The sequence below is a fragment of the Haemorhous mexicanus genome, chromosome 2 (genome assembly GCF_027477595.1).
Source record: "Haemorhous mexicanus isolate bHaeMex1 chromosome 2, bHaeMex1.pri, whole genome shotgun sequence".
Taxonomy (NCBI): Eukaryota; Metazoa; Chordata; class Aves; order Passeriformes; family Fringillidae; genus Haemorhous; species Haemorhous mexicanus.
The window spans coordinates 57,875,747-57,893,410 of NC_082342.1; the positions used below are offsets into that span (position 1 = coordinate 57,875,747).

General features: G+C 39.0%; 1 protein-coding gene across 2 annotated transcripts; it reads right to left on the reverse strand.

Moving 5' to 3' along the window:
* Positions 1–22: 22 nt before the first annotated feature.
* On the reverse strand, positions 23–16,072 carry SERPINE3 (serpin family E member 3). 2 transcript variants are annotated; one of them, XM_059838984.1, is made up of 8 exons: positions 15,799–16,057; positions 12,940–13,167; positions 12,113–12,310; positions 7,534–7,732; positions 6,385–6,485; positions 4,240–4,326; positions 2,192–2,275; positions 23–136 (listed from the first exon to the last, which is right to left on the reverse strand). In XM_059838984.1, the coding sequence occupies exons 1-8, from the start codon at positions 16,055–16,057 to the stop codon at positions 96–98; spliced, it is 1,197 nt and encodes a 398-aa protein (XP_059694967.1). In that variant the 3' UTR covers positions 23–95. The 2 variants fall into 2 exon arrangements, with proteins under 2 accessions (XP_059694967.1, XP_059694968.1); XM_059838985.1 differs by lacking the exon at positions 23–136 and having other exon boundaries at positions 2,148–2,275; positions 15,799–16,072.
* Between the last annotated feature and the right edge of the window lie 1,592 nt (positions 16,073–17,664).

Sequence of the window (17,664 nt, forward strand, 5' to 3'; positions counted from 1 at the left end):
CTTAAAACTGTTTAATAAATAGATACAATGTAGCCTTTAATTTCGTTGGAGGACAGCTCATCACAGGAGCAGAAGTCAGTATATGCATTTAGTGCTTATGATGGATTTGTAATTCTTCCTATAAAAAGTACTGAACCTGTAAATGAAAACAATAGTAACGTTATTTCAGTTTGGGGCCACATTTTCTAGGTGCAGTACAGTTCAAATACATAAGTTAGGCATGGAGCTAGCAGATCATAGAATTGTTCACTGCTTGTATGGAAAAACTGACTGCAATTGCATGCTTGTCTTAAAATAATCTAAATGTTTCTATATTAAAAACACCTTTCCAAATAATTGGTAGCCCAAACCAGGAACCTGACAAAATCTGAAACTTACACTGAGGAAAACAGAACCTAAGTTCATTGCTTTTTGTTCATATTTTAGTTACAGAAGAGAATGAAATGACTGCCTCAGATTGACTGGATTTGTTTGGTTATTTGTAATGTTACCTTGCCTGTCCTTCATAGGGAATGTGCTTAAACCTGAAATTCAGATTAAAAACTCTAAAATTTTTCAATTATTTTGAGCAGAGCTCAAAAAATTGAGCTCTGCTCAAAATAATTGAAAAATATTATTTTAAGTATTGGAAAACTTATTTCTGCGATTACTAGAAAATTTATGCAATGAATACTTTTGGTCTTTATAAAGGTTCATTAAGAACTTATGTGCATAGAAGTTTTAAGCACTTTTAGACAGGTGGATGAAAATAGATCTTGTTTACCTGTTCAGGTTTTCCGTACCTCAAAAGTTGAATCACTAAGTCTGAGCAAAAGAAATGATGGAATGTTTTCACTTTTTGCATTAAAAAACTTGAATTACAGGAATATATTTTTGATTTTGAGTTGATTGGAAGGTATGTAGTTTATGCTCCACATAAAAATCCTGCTTTACAATCTGATTTCCTTCCTCTTTTTATAATTTATATATATATTGTAAACTGACCATTTTATTCAGTGAAGTTAGTTTGTTCTTAATCCTGAAGAGTCTGTGGCTCATGTTTCATAGGTGAGCTTATTAGTGCCTTTTTATTTTAAAATTCTGCATTTGCCAAGTAAAATACTTTTATTCATTGACTGGTAATGATTGCCAAAGCATATTTAAAACAATTTTCCAACCAAGGCAGTAATTTTCTCTTTGGGTGCTTGCACTGCGGTGAAAATTCATTATATGGGTTTTTAAAACAAAATGTTACATACACAATATTCACTGACTAGGAGAACAGTGTGTGTTGCTTGGAAGCAGATAAGGGAAATTATTTCTGTCTTTGTGCTAGGCCCCAGTGTTTTACTGAACCCTTTAAATGTCTGTGTGTTCCTTGAAAATCTAAATGGCTGTGACCCCAGTTATGAGAGAAATGTGGTGGTTTGAACGATTTGTAGGAAAATACTTCGGGTGCAAAATTACTGCATTGTTAGGAATGATAAGAGTTGTTGGATATTGGCCTGATGCTTCAGAGTAGCAAATACCTGCTAAATGGTGAATAATGCAATTCTTTATTATTGCAAATCAGTCAAAAGGTGTTTTATTTTGGCAGACATTCTGGAGTAACTTAATGTGATTGGACAACTGAAATGAGACTTATAATCTACTACTGAAGCTAAAGGATCACTGTGCTTCACTCTAAGACATGCTCTGCAGTTCTGTTTGGGTTTTTGGGTGTTTTGTGTTTGGTGGCTAGGGGAGGTCATTTGCAAGAAAAGAGTTAATAGTTGTAAAGAAACGTTTTTTGGCAGAAGTCTGTTTGCTATCAGCATAGGCATGGATAAATTTCCTTTATAGGGAAAGGTTTCTCTTTTAACTACTTCAGATGTTAGCCCAGCTGGGCCAGCCCATTTGATTTGCTCTGTGGAGATCAGTTTCTGATCCTGGAATGTTCAGCATCTGTGAGATCTCTCCAATACCTATAATTCTGATAGAAATTTTTTGAGCACATGCTGCATGTCCAAAGAAGAGGCTAATCTGGCCTCCTAGACTTCTATGACTATTATACATTCTTTTTAAGGAAATTAAAATCTATGCTTTAAAACCCCAATCCCCACTGTTTCTGTGGTTGTTTGAAGTTTCCTGGACTGAGAAATGGCATGCTATTTGTATTGATTTCAGTGCTACCTGTGTGGGATTCTGCTCCTGGAAGGTAGAGCATGCATACCTGTATTAGCTTGTCTCAGGAAAAATGTGAAAGGTCGGTCTGCTTTGAAAATAGGTGTTCGAGATCTTTTCAGTAAGACCATTGCTGTAATTGCAACAAAGAAAACATCAGTAAAATGTATCTTTTATTCTTTCCATCTTCCATACAGTACCCTCAAGCTCTGGTTGGTACCTTGACTTTTGAGTTGCTCCTCTGCTTTAAGACTAAAACAACAATTTTATCCAACAGTGAGATCAGTCTGGCAAAATTAACAAGTCATGAGTTGTAAGACTACATGCAGGTGATTTGTGCATATTTCAGTGCTGAAGGACATCTGCCTGGCATTGGACCTCAAAGGTAATTTTTGTTGTCATCATGTCCTCAACTCTGCTGAAGTCATACTTATTGTCTCACCTGGTAGCCAGTTCCTAGCTCTGCTGTTGGGTGAAAAAGATAAGCAAGGTACAAATGTAGTTCCTTATCCAACTGGGGGACAAGCAACAGTGAAATACCCATGTCGTCCTAGAATTTCTCTTGTCAGAGTCTCAACAAAATCTCAAGTATCCTCAACTCAGTTTATGACTGTCTTTCCTCTCTGGTTGTGGGTTAATTATTAGATTAAATAAAAAGTTTTTAAGACTTAGATGGCTCAGCTATTATTAAAATACATATTGTTTAAATAAATTCTTCCTTTTAGCTATACAGTATTAAGAATACATTGTAAAAAAACCCACCACTAAACCCACCAGATCTGGATTATTTTTGAATAGTTAGAACTATTGAATTAGTTTGAAAATTCAAGTAAGACACAATAAAACTAGTTTGAGAAAACACTATTTTGGTGATTGTAAAAAAAAAAGTGCATAGCTTCAAGTCATCATGTGACTAGATCCAAAGCTTTTAAAGCAAACAATAAATGTAATAGCAATTTTTAAAATCTGTTTGTCAGCTTGGTCTGACTGGAGTTAAGGGATGTTTTGCCATTGGTTTCAAGGGGATAAAGGTCTTTTCCTCTTAGTCTTTTGGTGTGTAATTGAAGTCACCTAAAAGCTTTTCTTTTCTATGGGCCTTACCACGAAGTTATTGAAAATATTACTGCTCTGATAGAGATTAAAACTGTTACAAAACTTAAAAGTGTACAGCTCTGCAGAAAGGTTAACTTAGTTATGCCAGATGTGCTCTGTATGCCCCTGTATGTGCACGTGTGTCTTATTCAGGGTTGTTTCTTGAGGAATACTGAATACATCAATTCAGGTGTGCTCAGGTTCTTTTTGGCATTGCAGCTGTGGGATGTTGGAGTGAGGGCATTTGCAACAGTTTGGGCACCACAGTGAGATGCACTGTCATGCTCTCTACATGCCTCTTGAATTCCTTCCTGGGAGCAAGGAGAAGTGATAGAGTGCCCTGGTCCCCAGCCAAGGATGCACCAGCATTTGTGATGTGGAGCACATTTGTCCTTGGTACAGCCCAGGGAACCAGGAAGGTGAGATGTGGTTAATGGTGAATGAGTCATGTACTGACTGGGGAGTCCATAGCTGAGGTTTTGCTCTGAGTGTCCCACTCACCCAATCCCATCTGCTCATGTGGAAGTGATCTGTTAGCAGGGCTACTGCGCACGAAGGTCGCACACTTCAAAGTATGTAAGAATCAAGCTTGTCTGCATAAAACTTGCTCACTAATGCTATCAAAGAGATCATCCTCAAATCCCATAACACTTCAGGAACTGTAGATAAAATATTAACCTTTTCTTCATTTTTTGTTCTTACAGTCTGAGCAAATAGATATTTAACCGGCAGAAAAAATAAGTGGTATATTTTCTCAAACTGAATTTTCCCTGGACTGGCAAAGTTGTTTTTTTCATTTGAGCCGCTACACCTTAGTCGTACATCAAAAATTAAAGTTTCTTATGAGCAATTACAAAGGTAAAATGGGAATGTGTTAAATACAAAAGTTTGTTAGGCATACATGTAAATTAATGCTTGTTTGTTTTGTTTTAAATAAAAGACTAGTAGTTGGTTTTATAGTGGTAAGCTCCAGAAGCAAGAAGTTTGTCTGAGTATTTGATTTACCTGTAGCTCCTGATGCCTTTGTACCATCTTCTGTTACTTCAATCTCTGCTTTGTGAATAGCTTCTGAAATATAAAGACTATCTTGCTCTGCAAAACCCCCAAAATTATTAAGTTATTTTCTGTATTTCATTACAAACATATTTTTAAAAAATAATCAGAATGCTTTTGCCTTTTTTTTGTGCAGAGTCTAAGAATCACATAACTATTATGTATTTCAGCCTTTGACTGTTCTCCCGCTATATGGTTAGAGTGGATTGAATGCTAAATGGGAGTTACTAGTTTGAGAGGTCTCCACTTAGTGGTGGAAGGCAAGGTTACATAGTAAAAATAGAAACTTTAACAGAATGAGGGCAATGAAATAACTGAAGAACTGTTGGAAGAGAAAATGTAGAAAAAATGTTCTTCGGGAAGAAACAATGGAACTGTGACATGAAATGAATCTTGGGAAAGAATTAATTTCAGAAAGACACTGAAGAGAGTGTTACAAGTCCGCTTTTCTCCAGCTGCCTGTACAAGGCAGAAAGCAGGAAAGGTTGAGAAGTTTTTTCTTGTCTGAATTCAAGGATCAAGTCCAATATGTAGGTCAAATCAAAGAAATGCTAAAAGAGAATTTTATCTATTTCTGTCTTAATTTTGTCTAGTCAGAAAAACTGGAAGGGAATCAAGCAGGACAAAACTAGGGAAAGGAAGAATTTTAAAAAGTAGGTAAATCTTACACATTGTTGAGGGGAAAAAATACAAGCTTTCAGGTCTAGAAAAAGCTATTTCAGGTCTGAAATGAAGTAACATTTGTTTGCTAAATGTGATCTGAGAGTAAATATTTTGAAGCTTATCCTTCTGCTTCATACAGAAGAGGAAATGAAAACTTACCTATGAAAATGTAACTTTTTTTTTCCTCAGCTATCTATTGGTTAAGTAAAAGATACATTTTCCTTGTGAACTCTGCCTTACATAACTCTTAGACCACATAGAACCCTACTGCTATGGCATGGTGGTGTAAGACTAGAACTAAAAAGGGTCTCAACAGATCCCTGTTCCATAACCCTGCCAGGGCAGGATCAAATACTTGTACAAGCCTTATCTTTTATGCCAAAAGCCAAAGGGAAGCTGCTAAATTATATTGTTTCTGGAATTAATTCCCCCAAAGTATTTATCTTATTTAAATAGATATTAACTTTATAAAATACATCCTTGTGTAGTTTATCAGTATATTAACATTTGTTTGCAATAAGCAAAGCAGCAGTGAGCAATAACAAATTATTTTAATGTTCATCTCTGTGCAGTCTGAGATCTGTATTGCAATGGAACATTGCTATGTTCAATTTTAAGAGCAGCATAAAAAAATCCATGAGTAATGTGCCTTCTGAGGTTCATCCCAGGAAAGCAACTTTTCTGTAAAAGCAGGTTTGTCTGAATTGGAGAAATTTCATTTATTCACTCACAAGCACAAGAATGTGAGCTGCTTGCTGGGCAGCTACCACTCCCAAGTCTACTGTGAGCAGAAATGACTAAGTTGAAATATTTTGTTGCTGGAAGGAGTCAAAAGAAAAAGAATAAATAATGTGAATTCTTTATTTTTCATTTAATATTAAATGGGGACAAATTTTCCAAGGAGCAGAAGAATTTCAGTGTTCCAAATCCAAGAATTTAATCATGACAACAATATTTTAGCAAAGGGAAAGTATAACTTTGATTACTGATTACTGGATTAACACGACAGTATAGCCTGGAGATAAACCAGTATTGTTTGCAGTGTCAGGAGTTGGACTATACACTTGTTGGATCAGCATCCCTCACTGTTAAATAACTATTTGAAAACACAAACAGGAATGTAAATTTTACTAAAGCATCCTAAATTTCTGAATAAATAACTATTTTCCCAGGCCTTCACAATCTTGACAGTTTTAGTCTTATAGACAAGAAAAAAGTAAGTTCAAGACCAAAACCAAACCTGTCCTTTTCAGGTTCCTCTTTCCTACAAAACAGCTCTAAATACAATTGCAGTTGAGTGTGAATTGTGCTTTAGAGTTTCACAGATAAAGAAGTACAATCAATTCAGAAGACCCAGATCTAACAAATCATTCAAATGTAAGAATCTACAGCCATTGTGTTAAGGATCATTTTGTATTCAGTCAAATCTCTTACCTGAAATGCCTTTAAAATTAGCAGTGATGGGATCAAATGCATCTCTAATTCCCAAGGCAGAAAGAACTGTCTTTAGGTCAAAAAGGCTTTGAATACTGAACCTGAAATTAATATGATAGACTTTATTTAAATGCAGGATTTGTAGAGTTTTGTAGAATTAAAAGGCATTAACAGATACAATTTATTTCAAGACTTTACATTTCATCCACCTCTTCCTGTAGGAGTCCAGTGCATTGTCTGATTGTGTATTTGCAGAAAAGTAGCTCAACTTCACCTGGAGCCACTAACAGAAGGAATCCCTCTGTTGCAATCAGAATGCTACTGCATCTTCTTGACATGTGAATTCTGCATTTTCATAATGTGTTCTCTTTCTAATATTATTTTTGGCTATAGCAAATGGTCCTTGGAAATACTTCCCAAAAATTAGTTTGAAGAAAACAAATAATAATGTACACACTGGTTTTTGGTGCTCTGTAGGATGTGATGAGTATGTTGTAGATGTGTGTAATGAAGCCCTTCCATGCTAATCCATACAATAGATACAGCCACATAGAGCCTTCTATGCCTAATTCCTCCTGCTATGCAATTTCACTGGAGTAGATGATAGAAAATACCTCCAGCATAAGTGTTTGCTAAAATAACAACTGACTAAAGTGGAAAATGGATGAGTGAAACCTGCTTTGTGCATGGAAAGATGGTTATGGCTGCTGGAGGGGAGCCAAGCTCTTTGTCCCGTGCCTTTTTAGTATTCTGGCAAGTTTAAGAAATACAAAATAGTGTGTCTTTAGGAGGTTATATGTTTGTTCTTCCTTAAACAAAGAGAAAAATGAATGTGGGAAAGGTCTAGCGACTTTTCTCTGGTTTAGACCTTAAAGAATTTATACCCCAAACAAATTGTAAGTAAAAGCTGTAGGATCAACTGAAATGCTTAGGTTTTTTAAAAACAGTACAGAGTGTGACCAGGAAGTCTTGTCATTCCTGGCTCACCTTTTTGTGGTTTAAGAAAGGGTTAGAGCATCTCTGATCATGTGATGAATACTGAAACCAAAAGCATGTAATTTGATTTTGCTCACACACTGCTTGTGTCAGCACTGTCACATGGAATTCTGACAGCTAAAGTAGTGAATCCATTGTGTTAACATTGCTTACCTAGGCAGAAAAATGTCCATCTTTGTTCTCTTCAAGCTGTTGGCCCAGAGGGTTATGGTTTTGGCAGAAAGGTGAGACTCAATCTGGGACAAAGGTGTTCTTTTGTGGCTGGGAAGCACTAGGAACATGCTGAGTTTCTCCCCCAGGTAGGGTAACTCGACCACGCTGAAAGCCTCCAGAGCTGCAGTCTGGAACTGGCCTGTGGGTGGGCAAAGAGAGATCTTATTTCATCATTCAAGTGGGAAGAAAACCCTGAACCCACAACCCATGCTGGGGTCAGCAGACAGTTCAGAGCAGCTGTGGTGGCATGTAAGGAGTGGTCTCCAGTTGTTGGGTCCTGTAGCCAGCTCAGGTTGCTGTTAACTCACCTGAACAGAGCTGAGTGTGTCAGAGACACAAATATCTTGGCAGAGCAGTGCCAATGCCACTGATAGCACCTGAAGAACCACCTCAACAGAGCATGGGTATTTTATAACTGTTCCATATAACAGCTGTCCTCCTTGCTCTGTTTGGGGACAAAAACCCCAAAACTACCAAGTCAATAGCAGCAGCTATGATGACTCTTCCCACAATGTATGTTCCTTGAATAGACTAACACTTTTGTCGTATTTTTCACTAAAATTTTACTACAACAGATAGGAATTACAAAAAGAAAATGCAGAGTGTCCTAGCTGATTAATTGAAACCTACTTTGGCTCATGTTTCCATCTTTACTACTTTAAAAAATCAATTTTAATCTTATTTCAATAAAAAATAGTTCTATTAAACAAGAGCTAGTATATGCTTATTTAAACATTAACTATTTTTATTTAAGCACCAAATTTTTAATTTTTTCAAAATCTAGGCACAGAGATTTATCACAGTCAGATGAAGGTCATAAAAAGTAGTCTCAAAAGTAAAAGAGAGAGAAAAGCTGGAGAGCTTCCAAACTTGCAATTAGTTTTATAGCAATTTGTAACAGCCATTTAAAAGTACCATTTTCATCCCATATTCCCAAAAACCAAATAATCCAGGCATTCCTAATGGATTCTGTTATACAATAGAACAGATTTGTCTGTCACAATTTTGGTTCCTTATTTTTTCATCTGAGAATCCAGTACGTAGCATTCCAGGAACACTCAGCAATAGTTAGCAGGCCAGGAGTTAAGTACAACTTAAATACAAGGCACAAGTGAAAGTCCTACTGCCTTTCCTGCAGGCTACTCAAAACATTGATTCTACACCTCCTTCGCCCAGCTGTAGCTGTTGTATCTTCAAGAGTAGATGCTCACTGTATTTGAGTCAGTGGTTGTAAATAACTGTATATGGGTAGCTCATGTTCATAATACCTAAATATTTGGCAATAAATACATTGCAATAGGATGTCTCAAATAATTTGTGTACAGTGTTTGTTAGTTTTGCAGATACGGACTAGATAGGGCTCATTAAGTGTTGATTGTTCTGCTAGATTAAATTTTAGGCTCTTAGCCCTCCTGCCTTGCAATCTGGAGAGAGAATTGCTCTGTTAAAACCAGCTCCCAGCATGTGAATCATTTGCTGGGAAAAGATGTTCTGGTTTCTAATGGGCAGGCAGGGAAGATTTATATTTGCAGTGCACTGGACATGAGTGGTATAATTTGTTGGCATGCTGATATCTTGAAGTCAGCACATTCTGCACAAAGGTTACACAGTCCTTTTTTATTAATTAGAAAGAAAATCAAAGACTTTGGATTATTGAGTCAGAACATTTCATGTTCGTTGCTTGAAGTAATTTTGAGCATCGCATAAGGATTACACATATGCTAGATTGGAATTCAAACATCCTTAACAAATTGCTTGGAAAAATGAATATGTGAAATAGTTGTGGTGCTTAGGAAGTGTGTGTGAACAGTAATGTTGACATTTTCTTAGAGCAGTCTTACTTGTCCCCAGGCTGGTTTGTTCTGCATGGCAATGTTAAAAGGATAAACAATATTGTAAATGCTGCAATTGATAACAGGCCACAGCTTGTCTTTCTCACTCTGTGTTTTTATCCTGGTGGGACACAGCTGCTATCATTTAATAATGAAGGGCAGTCATCTCAGTCCTCTCTTTAGTTGTACTGAGCTAGACTTTTGCATTAATTAAACTGATTTGTTAGAAATGTTTCTGGATTTTTTAGTGACAAAGATTGAATTGGCCCAATCAAATCTGGCAACCAGCAAATTTTAAATAATCCCTTCTATTTCAGTTTTGCTCAAAAGTCTCTCCAGCTGCAAAGAGCTCCCACATTTCAGCCTGGATGAAAGGTAATCCAAATATTTTCTTTCCTTTTCTGTGCAAAAATCTAATGCTCTAGCTACCTACTTAGAGATGATAGGATGGAGTACCTTGCGTTTTGGTAAGTGGTCAAAAGAGCACAACAAATGATTTCACATCAACTTTGCAAGAACTCTGGAGCAAATATATGGTCAGACAATGCAACTCAGCTGTGGAACTCCTGGTAATTGGCTTTACCTGAGATCTCTACTTGTGCAAGCAACAGCAGCATCCTGTCTTCTGTCATTTAATAATCTGGGGCCTTAATGAGCACCCCAGAATATGAGAAGAACTTGGATGTGGAATTGCAAATGAGTCAGCAAAGATTTTTAATAGCCCGATGATTCAGTTTTTTCCCGTGACTAGGGAGCAGGAGTACATTTGTAAAAAAAAAGAAGGCAATCTGGGAAACTTCAGGTCTGTCTTTGAGAAGTTTTAGGACACTGGTGAAAAGAATAATCAGGTCACAGAAAGAAACAGAAAGTGAAATAAATTGCAATATCATGTAGACTGGCAAACAAACTATATAAACTTTTATAAAAACTTTATATAAAGTTTATATAAAGTTTATTATATAAACTTTATAAAAAGGCATAGATCTAGCCATCTAGTTTTGGCTAAAACATTGTTTCACTGTGCCACGATTTACAACTAGAAATGGTACCACTTAGAACCAGAAAAGAAAGGCAGCAAACAGCCACTTGAAGGGGAAACAACAATGAGCAAATGTACAAGATGTTGAAAAGGGTAGCTAGTAGCTTTCCAAAGTATTGTCAATGCTCAAGACTTTTATCAAAGACAAACAGTGAGATTGCCATGAAGACTGGAGTGGTGGAAACAAAATGGTGGGTCAAAAACACACAAAGAATTTATATACTTCTGGAGATTTCCCTCCCCTTGATTTATCTAGGAAAAAAGTGCCAAAAGGAAAAAGGCCCAGGTGGGGCCAGCCTTGTGTAACCACCCTGAGCCAGTTCTGCAATCCACTATGCAAGGTATTTTTATCAAGACATAGAGACTGTGAAAGCATTTTATCAAGCATCTGTATGCCCTCATTGAGAGTTTTGTGTGCATTTCTGGTCATTTATTTTCAATAAAGATTAATTTAAATTGGAAAAGTTAAAAAATAGAACTAGTAGAGAATTCGGAGCATTTGATTTTTGAATAGTTTAAAAGAGCCTGGCATTTTCATCTTAGCTATTAGGAAATTGAGAGAAAACTTGGTGGCTTGCAATTACATTTGGGAGTAAATATCAAAGCTGAAGAGAAGCTATTTAACTTAAAGGATAAATCAGTCAGGATGTTAAGAGATATAAATCTGTCTTGAAAAAATTTAGATTTGGGATTTGGACAGTTTTTACGCAAGTGCAGTTCTGAAATTTAAAGTAGGAGGGAAAAGAGCTTTTTATATTTTGAAAGAGATTGTGTAGCTAACTGGCATAATTCCTGATGGCAGAAAATTAAGCCTGCAGCATGAGTCCTTCTGTCAGCAACCCACATACATCAAGTCCTTGAAAGTAGCCTACACTGTATTCATATATTATACAAATAAATGTTTGACCTATATTTATACTGTTTTAAGTCCATGCTGAGATCATCCACTGATTTGGTATACATGACATAAGAATTTATTTTCTTTTTCTGGAATTTGTCCCTCAAGCTCTGCAGTTTTCCCCTAAAGACTTGGAGACAGGCTGTACCACATCTGCAGGTCTGCAGTGTTGGTGCTCCCGGTTATGCTCTGCTCCCTCTGGTGCTCACACATTCAAGGGGCAGTGGTTTGGCTGAGGGGCCAGGGAATTTCTTACCCAGCAAATCAAATTAGTAGGGGCTTGATGCAGTTTTAGTCTTAATTGCCCCTCTGTCATGGGGTCAGATGTACTGTAGCCCCTTCCTAGCCAGCTTCATTTAACCAGCTCCCTGCTATTGTAAAGGACTTTGTATATTGCAGTACCCTCAGTCTCTCATCTTTCTTTCTCCATGATGTATTGGTGCCTTTTGACTGTTTCCTACAGCTGACAAGTTTTGTTATGGAGCACTGGGAGCTGTTGGTCTGTGAGGGATGGGACAGGGACAGTAGATATTTTAGGAACCATTTTGAACCAAGGACCTGTTTTATGACTGCCTGGAATTATGAGGAGTCAATTTGGTCACCTGGGTGCCCAAAATTTCATTTGATGGGACTTCTTCTGAGACACTCTCCAAGCTGGGAAAACAACACAGCCTAGTGTGGTATCTGTGGAAATGAAATAAATCTGTTCCATATTGCACAGAAAATCAAATATGGATCAAGGACAGTTACCATAGTTAACTTCAGCTGTGTGGTGCATGGTAGGCACTTTCAGGGTTGAGCCTTCTGGCGTCGTAAAAGGCAACATCTGGGAATCCATGAAGGAAAACTTTTTTTGCCACGTGCTTCTGAAGTGCAGGGTGCTCACCAGGGTGACCTGGCTGAGTGATGACCCAGCACTCTCTGGTGTCATCCCATGCATATCCCCATCTGCAAGGAAAAGAGAAGAGGGAGGGGGACACGGACACATGCAGTCCTACATGCCCAGGTCCACGTGACTAACTAAAGCCTCTATCCCTAAGGCCCAGAGGCACAACTCACAAGGCACTGCTCACCCTCTACCTTCCCCTCCCCACTTACACATGCACCTCACTGGGGCTGCCTGTTGGTCTGTGCTCTCCCCAGAGCTGAGATTGAGCTGGCCAGTGCTTTTATTCCCCAGTGGGACTTCTTAAACTCAGAGTCTGACTGCTGAGCTTACACCCCTGTGTGTCCCCTGTAGCACCATGAAAGCATTCAGTGCCACAAATACGATCCAAGGGGAATTTGGCTGTTCCTAATTAAAACTGAGAACACTGCAAATGATTGCCTTTTTAAAAATTAAGGGAACAAGGCAAAGTGGTTACCATCTTGACACTGCTTACAGATTCAGACCTGTTCTAGCTTTTTCTTCACATTACAGATGAGTGTTAACACAAGAATTAGGTTGCCTGCCTTTCAGCCTTTGGGCAACATGGAGCGTGGCAAAAATCTTTATGCTTGGTTAAATGCAATTTCTCCCACTACTCTTATTTTACATTGCATTTATGTGCAGCTATTCCTGTGGGTCCCTGCGGTACCTGCAAGGTCAGTGGTGATCCATTCCTGTGTGTGGGTGGTGTTGGGGTCGGTGAGGTTGGTTCGGAGCAGGCTGCTGTTGGCCCAGCGCGCGGCACGCTCGGCGAAGTCGGGCGAGAGCTGCACGCCCGCGTCCACAAGGAGGGAACATCCCAGCTGGACCACTGTGCCCTGGCTGGAGTCAGTCTCTGCTTCATCCACGGCGTGCATGAAATCCTGCACGCTTTGATCTGCCAGGCAAGAGAGAGAAACTGCAATTGTGCTGATGCTAAGGACAACAGGCGTTGCCCCAGGACTCTGCAGCTCTCAGCTCCAATGCTGACACCAGTGTCCTCTGACTCTTAAAGCCCCATAACAACTGGAGCACCCTTGTCTTTGTGGAGTATTCCTGTCAAGCACTGCTGCCATGGGCAGTGCTGCACTGGGGGCTGGAAAGCTCTCTTCACGTGTCTGTAGAAATCACTCTAGTGAGGATCTGTCAAGTGGCCGATCTCGTGCCAGGCTCACAGTTCTATGCAGACACAGTTCTTTACAGTTCATAAGGTAGTTATTCTTTCTTGGTCACTCTCTGAGTTCCCACCAGTGAGATCTAGTGCCTCTGGCCATGACTCGCTGAGCTGCCAATGCCACAACACTGCTATCTCCTTCTCCTGACGTTATCCACCTATCCCAGGAAAGGCATTTCTCTGATGGCCCCTTGCCACCCTTGGCCCTTAGGTGTTTGATTTCTTGAAGGATTGTTTCCCAAACTGCCCCAGTATTGCTGATGAGCCCTGGCTAAACTGAGCTGGTAAGTTGCTTCATGTGTTATAAGTGACTCCTTTATTTATACCGTCCACAACAGCGGGCTTTTTTCTTGTTTTAAGAAAACTTTTTTTAAGAAAATATGGTCTGATGTGTAAAGTATTGTTCTTGTGTGTCTTGCATTAGTATGGAGCACTTGGTGATCTCTCTGGAAGATGTGAGAAGTCAAAAATAGTAAATTAGATGCAGAGATGAATGTGAGGAGTGGTATCTCAAGCTTGTGACTTCACCAAAGTGCTTAGCTAACCAAAGTCCAAATTCTTACTTTGGCAACAACTCAAAATTGCTTTAATTAAACAGTAAGGAGAAATAATTTTAAAGCATGTCATTTTGTCTGTGCTATCTAGAGATATATCCCATTATACATTGTTTTTGTTAGTACTAGAATAAAGGTGAAGTTTACAAGTGCATCTAAGAGCAGATTCTCTGTGAGCAGTGAATGAACCATCAATGTTTTCAGCCTACTAAGGTTTTAACCATATCCTTCATAACTGGTTAGGCCAGACCACCATAAACATTAATGCAAACACCTACTGGAAAAAAGGAATTTTATCATATATGCATACATACACAATTTGCATTTATTCACCTTATAGGAAATTTCATCTGAGCATTTAGTTTATTTTATTTGATTTAGACCATTTGAGGAAGTGGTTTCCTTCCCCGTTTCTGGAAATACACTCTATACCAATAACAATAGATCCCAACCTACTTTATTTTCACATTCATGCATTAATATTGCTGAAAGCCAAAGCTCATGGGGTTTATGCCACAGACAGCTAAAACGGAGATAAAACATCTGCCTGCCATGATGTGCCACATGAGAAGAAGAGAGTATAAAAGGGCTAGCAGGTCATTAACAACCCCTGCACTTCTCTGTTAAATTTCCTGTGAAGATCTGTGCCTGAATTTCGCTTTGAAATGTTATTCTGCAAGGTCCTTGAATAACAACTGAGCCCCTAATGACCAGAAGTGTCAAGCAAGGTATAATCCTTGTATGCATTAATGTTGTTTAGGAATTGACTTTACAGGAACAGGATTCCTGTAGGCAAGACTTTGTTGTATCAGCCGTTCATAATTTAGATGCACTGTCCCTGTGTCAGTACGTGTAGCTGTATCTGTATGGATCAGCCAGAGCTAGCTCTTACTGCTGTGCTGGGGTTGAATATCAATGCTGCACAGAATGGTGGTGGTGACTGAGGCTGGATACAGCACAGGACAATGAAATTACTGTGGGTTTTAGTCTTCATACCCTGAAGGTAAATTTTATGCTGAGAAATAGCAGTGTTATCTCTATACATAAGTATTGTATGTAAGCTGCAAATTTTGAAGATGAGGCAGTCATCTGCTTTTCATAAACATTCTGCCCATAATGTAAAATAGTTTTTGACATGTGATTTGAGATGGTAGGATAATCCAGAGCTAAAATGAAAGCGGCATCCTTAAATTCAGCTGACTTAATGCTGGATTTAAAGACATCTGTCTTTCCCATATCCCTTCCAAATTCCCAGTGAGTTTTATATTTTAGCCTGCTTTCAAGGAAAGATGCAATTGCACCATCCATCTGTCAATGTATATCTCGTCTGCCAGTCTCCTTCTGATAACTTTTCATCTTTTTGGCCAGTTGTAATAGTATTAGAAAAGTTTTAAAGATAATTCAGCTTCTACAGGTTTCATAAAATCTTTTAGTGGGATAGGAGAGAAAACCACTGTTCTCTGCCTGGCACATCTTTGCAGAGCACACAAAGGAGACCAGGACAAAATGGACCTCTGGCAAGCCTGGAGTAATTCTGCTGTTCAGGGAAGTAGCTTTTCTAGATGTGGCTGTATTTTGTAAGTACTGATTCAGAAAAAAGAGGAATAATAACCTGTTTGTCAGCTACTCCCTTGAGTTTCTTTTGTCCATCCGATACCTGGCTATCAAAGACAGAGAAAACTACATCTTGCAGTGAGAGAGAAAGCAGAAGTTTAGTATGATGTGTGCAATTCCTGTCACCTTCGTAAAGCTGTGAATTTATAACAAAAAGTAAGACAGTAAGGTTTTTTAAGTACATTACCATGAATGCTGTATCCTAGGGCATCTTGCAGCTCCATTAAGGTATTTCCTTGAGCTCCAAACTGCAGCAGCTCCAAAGAAACAGCCACACTTGCTGGAGACACTACCAGATTGGTCCTGTTCTCTGCTTCAGACACCTGCCGGTAGAGACTGATGGCAAATTCAGTCTTCAGCTCTCTCAGCTCATCATAGGAGATGCAGTTCCCTTTGGCTATGCAGCAAGCAGACAGGATAAATGCAGACAATAAAATGGGCAACATGAAGACGAGCTGGGAACAGTCTCCACCAGCTAATACCTGCAATTAATGACATGGATATATTTAGAAAAGCAATAGGCTGAGCTGGCAGAGGAACCTTCCATCAGTGCTGAGATGTCACTTGAAATAGCAATGATAACTGTTAAAGTTATCATTGTCCAGGTCGACTCAGTAGCTACTGTCATAAAAAAAGAAAAGAAAAGACAAGACATACGTGCGGACATGCTGATGACTCTGTTGACTAACAAGAACTGAATTTTCCAGAATGGTGTAGCATGTAAGATGGTATTCCATTACAGAGCATGGAGACACACAATCTCTTGGTTAAAAATTAGCTACCTGCACACATGATGGGACACCTCAGTGCAATCTCCATGCTGCTGAGCTCCCTTCTGTCCCCAGCAGAAAGGGGGTCACACCCAGTACTCCCAGAAGGAAGGCCACCCCTTGTGAAGTGCAGAAATCTAATTGGAGGCTCCAGGCTGGGCTTTGGATCCAAGTTTGCAAAAGGCTGGCTTCAAATTTCCCCCCCAGATATTCCTTCTGTGAAATTTATGCCAGTGAAAGAAAAGGTGGTATTTTCAAAAGGCTTCAGCGCTTGCAGCACAAAATCACCACGTCAGATTGTTATGGGAAATCAAGCACTGGTCAATGTTCTATTAAGAGACACTTAGATTCATATTTAAAGGAATAATGTTAAAATGAGAGAATAGCTTTCCTTACAGAATTCCACATTTGAAGATCGTATACAAGTATATTTTAAAAATTACTGCACCTTCTTTCACCTCAGGATTTCCTACAAATCTTTCTCCATGCCCTTTGCTCTAGAGAGCACCTCTAATGCTTCGTATTTACTCACAGTTAGCTCTGTTAAATTGTCTTGCCTCTCTGTGTCCTTCTGGGTGCCTGAATGGAAGCTGCCTATGAAGGTCTTGTCTCCTTCTTTAATAGGTAGTGGAGCAAAGACTAAGTCATGAGACTGCATTTAAAGGGATAGTCAGTGATCAGAGTCTCTGTCGGCGATGTCTGTACCACTCTGTCCAAATTCCTGTAGGCTACAAGCTCTATGGAGAGCCAGGCAAAGCAGCATGCCACTGACCAGCAAATCCAAGGCAAGGAACAAAAAGGTACACATGGACATAGAGTCAGCAACTTCCTTTCAAGCCCTGCTCGAGCCTCATGAGGCTTGTGACCTGCTGGTACCGAGCAAGGCATCTCCTATCTCTCTTCCCACCCCCCTCCTTCTTTTATATGAATTCCATTGATTCCTCTGCCACAAAGGGGAAGAGAAAGGGCTCTCTGTGTACCAGGCACACAGCTAATTTTTTTACCCCCACTTTGAAACCTTATTCAGAAATCCCGTGCAATTAAAATGTCTTTATTTCCCTTTTTTTTTAAATTAATGCTATCCGAAATAGCAAGATTTTCTTTCGCTCTTTAGTTTCCAGAAGGAAAGAAACAACAAAGTGCTGCACTGGAAGGAGAGCAAATGAGGAAGGGGCCACTTTGAATGGACCAGAAGCAGAAGAGCTGTGGTTGTGACTGCTTTAAAAGCAGTTGCAGTGATTCATGGCTTCCTCCATGTGATGGGATCAATCCTGCTCATCATA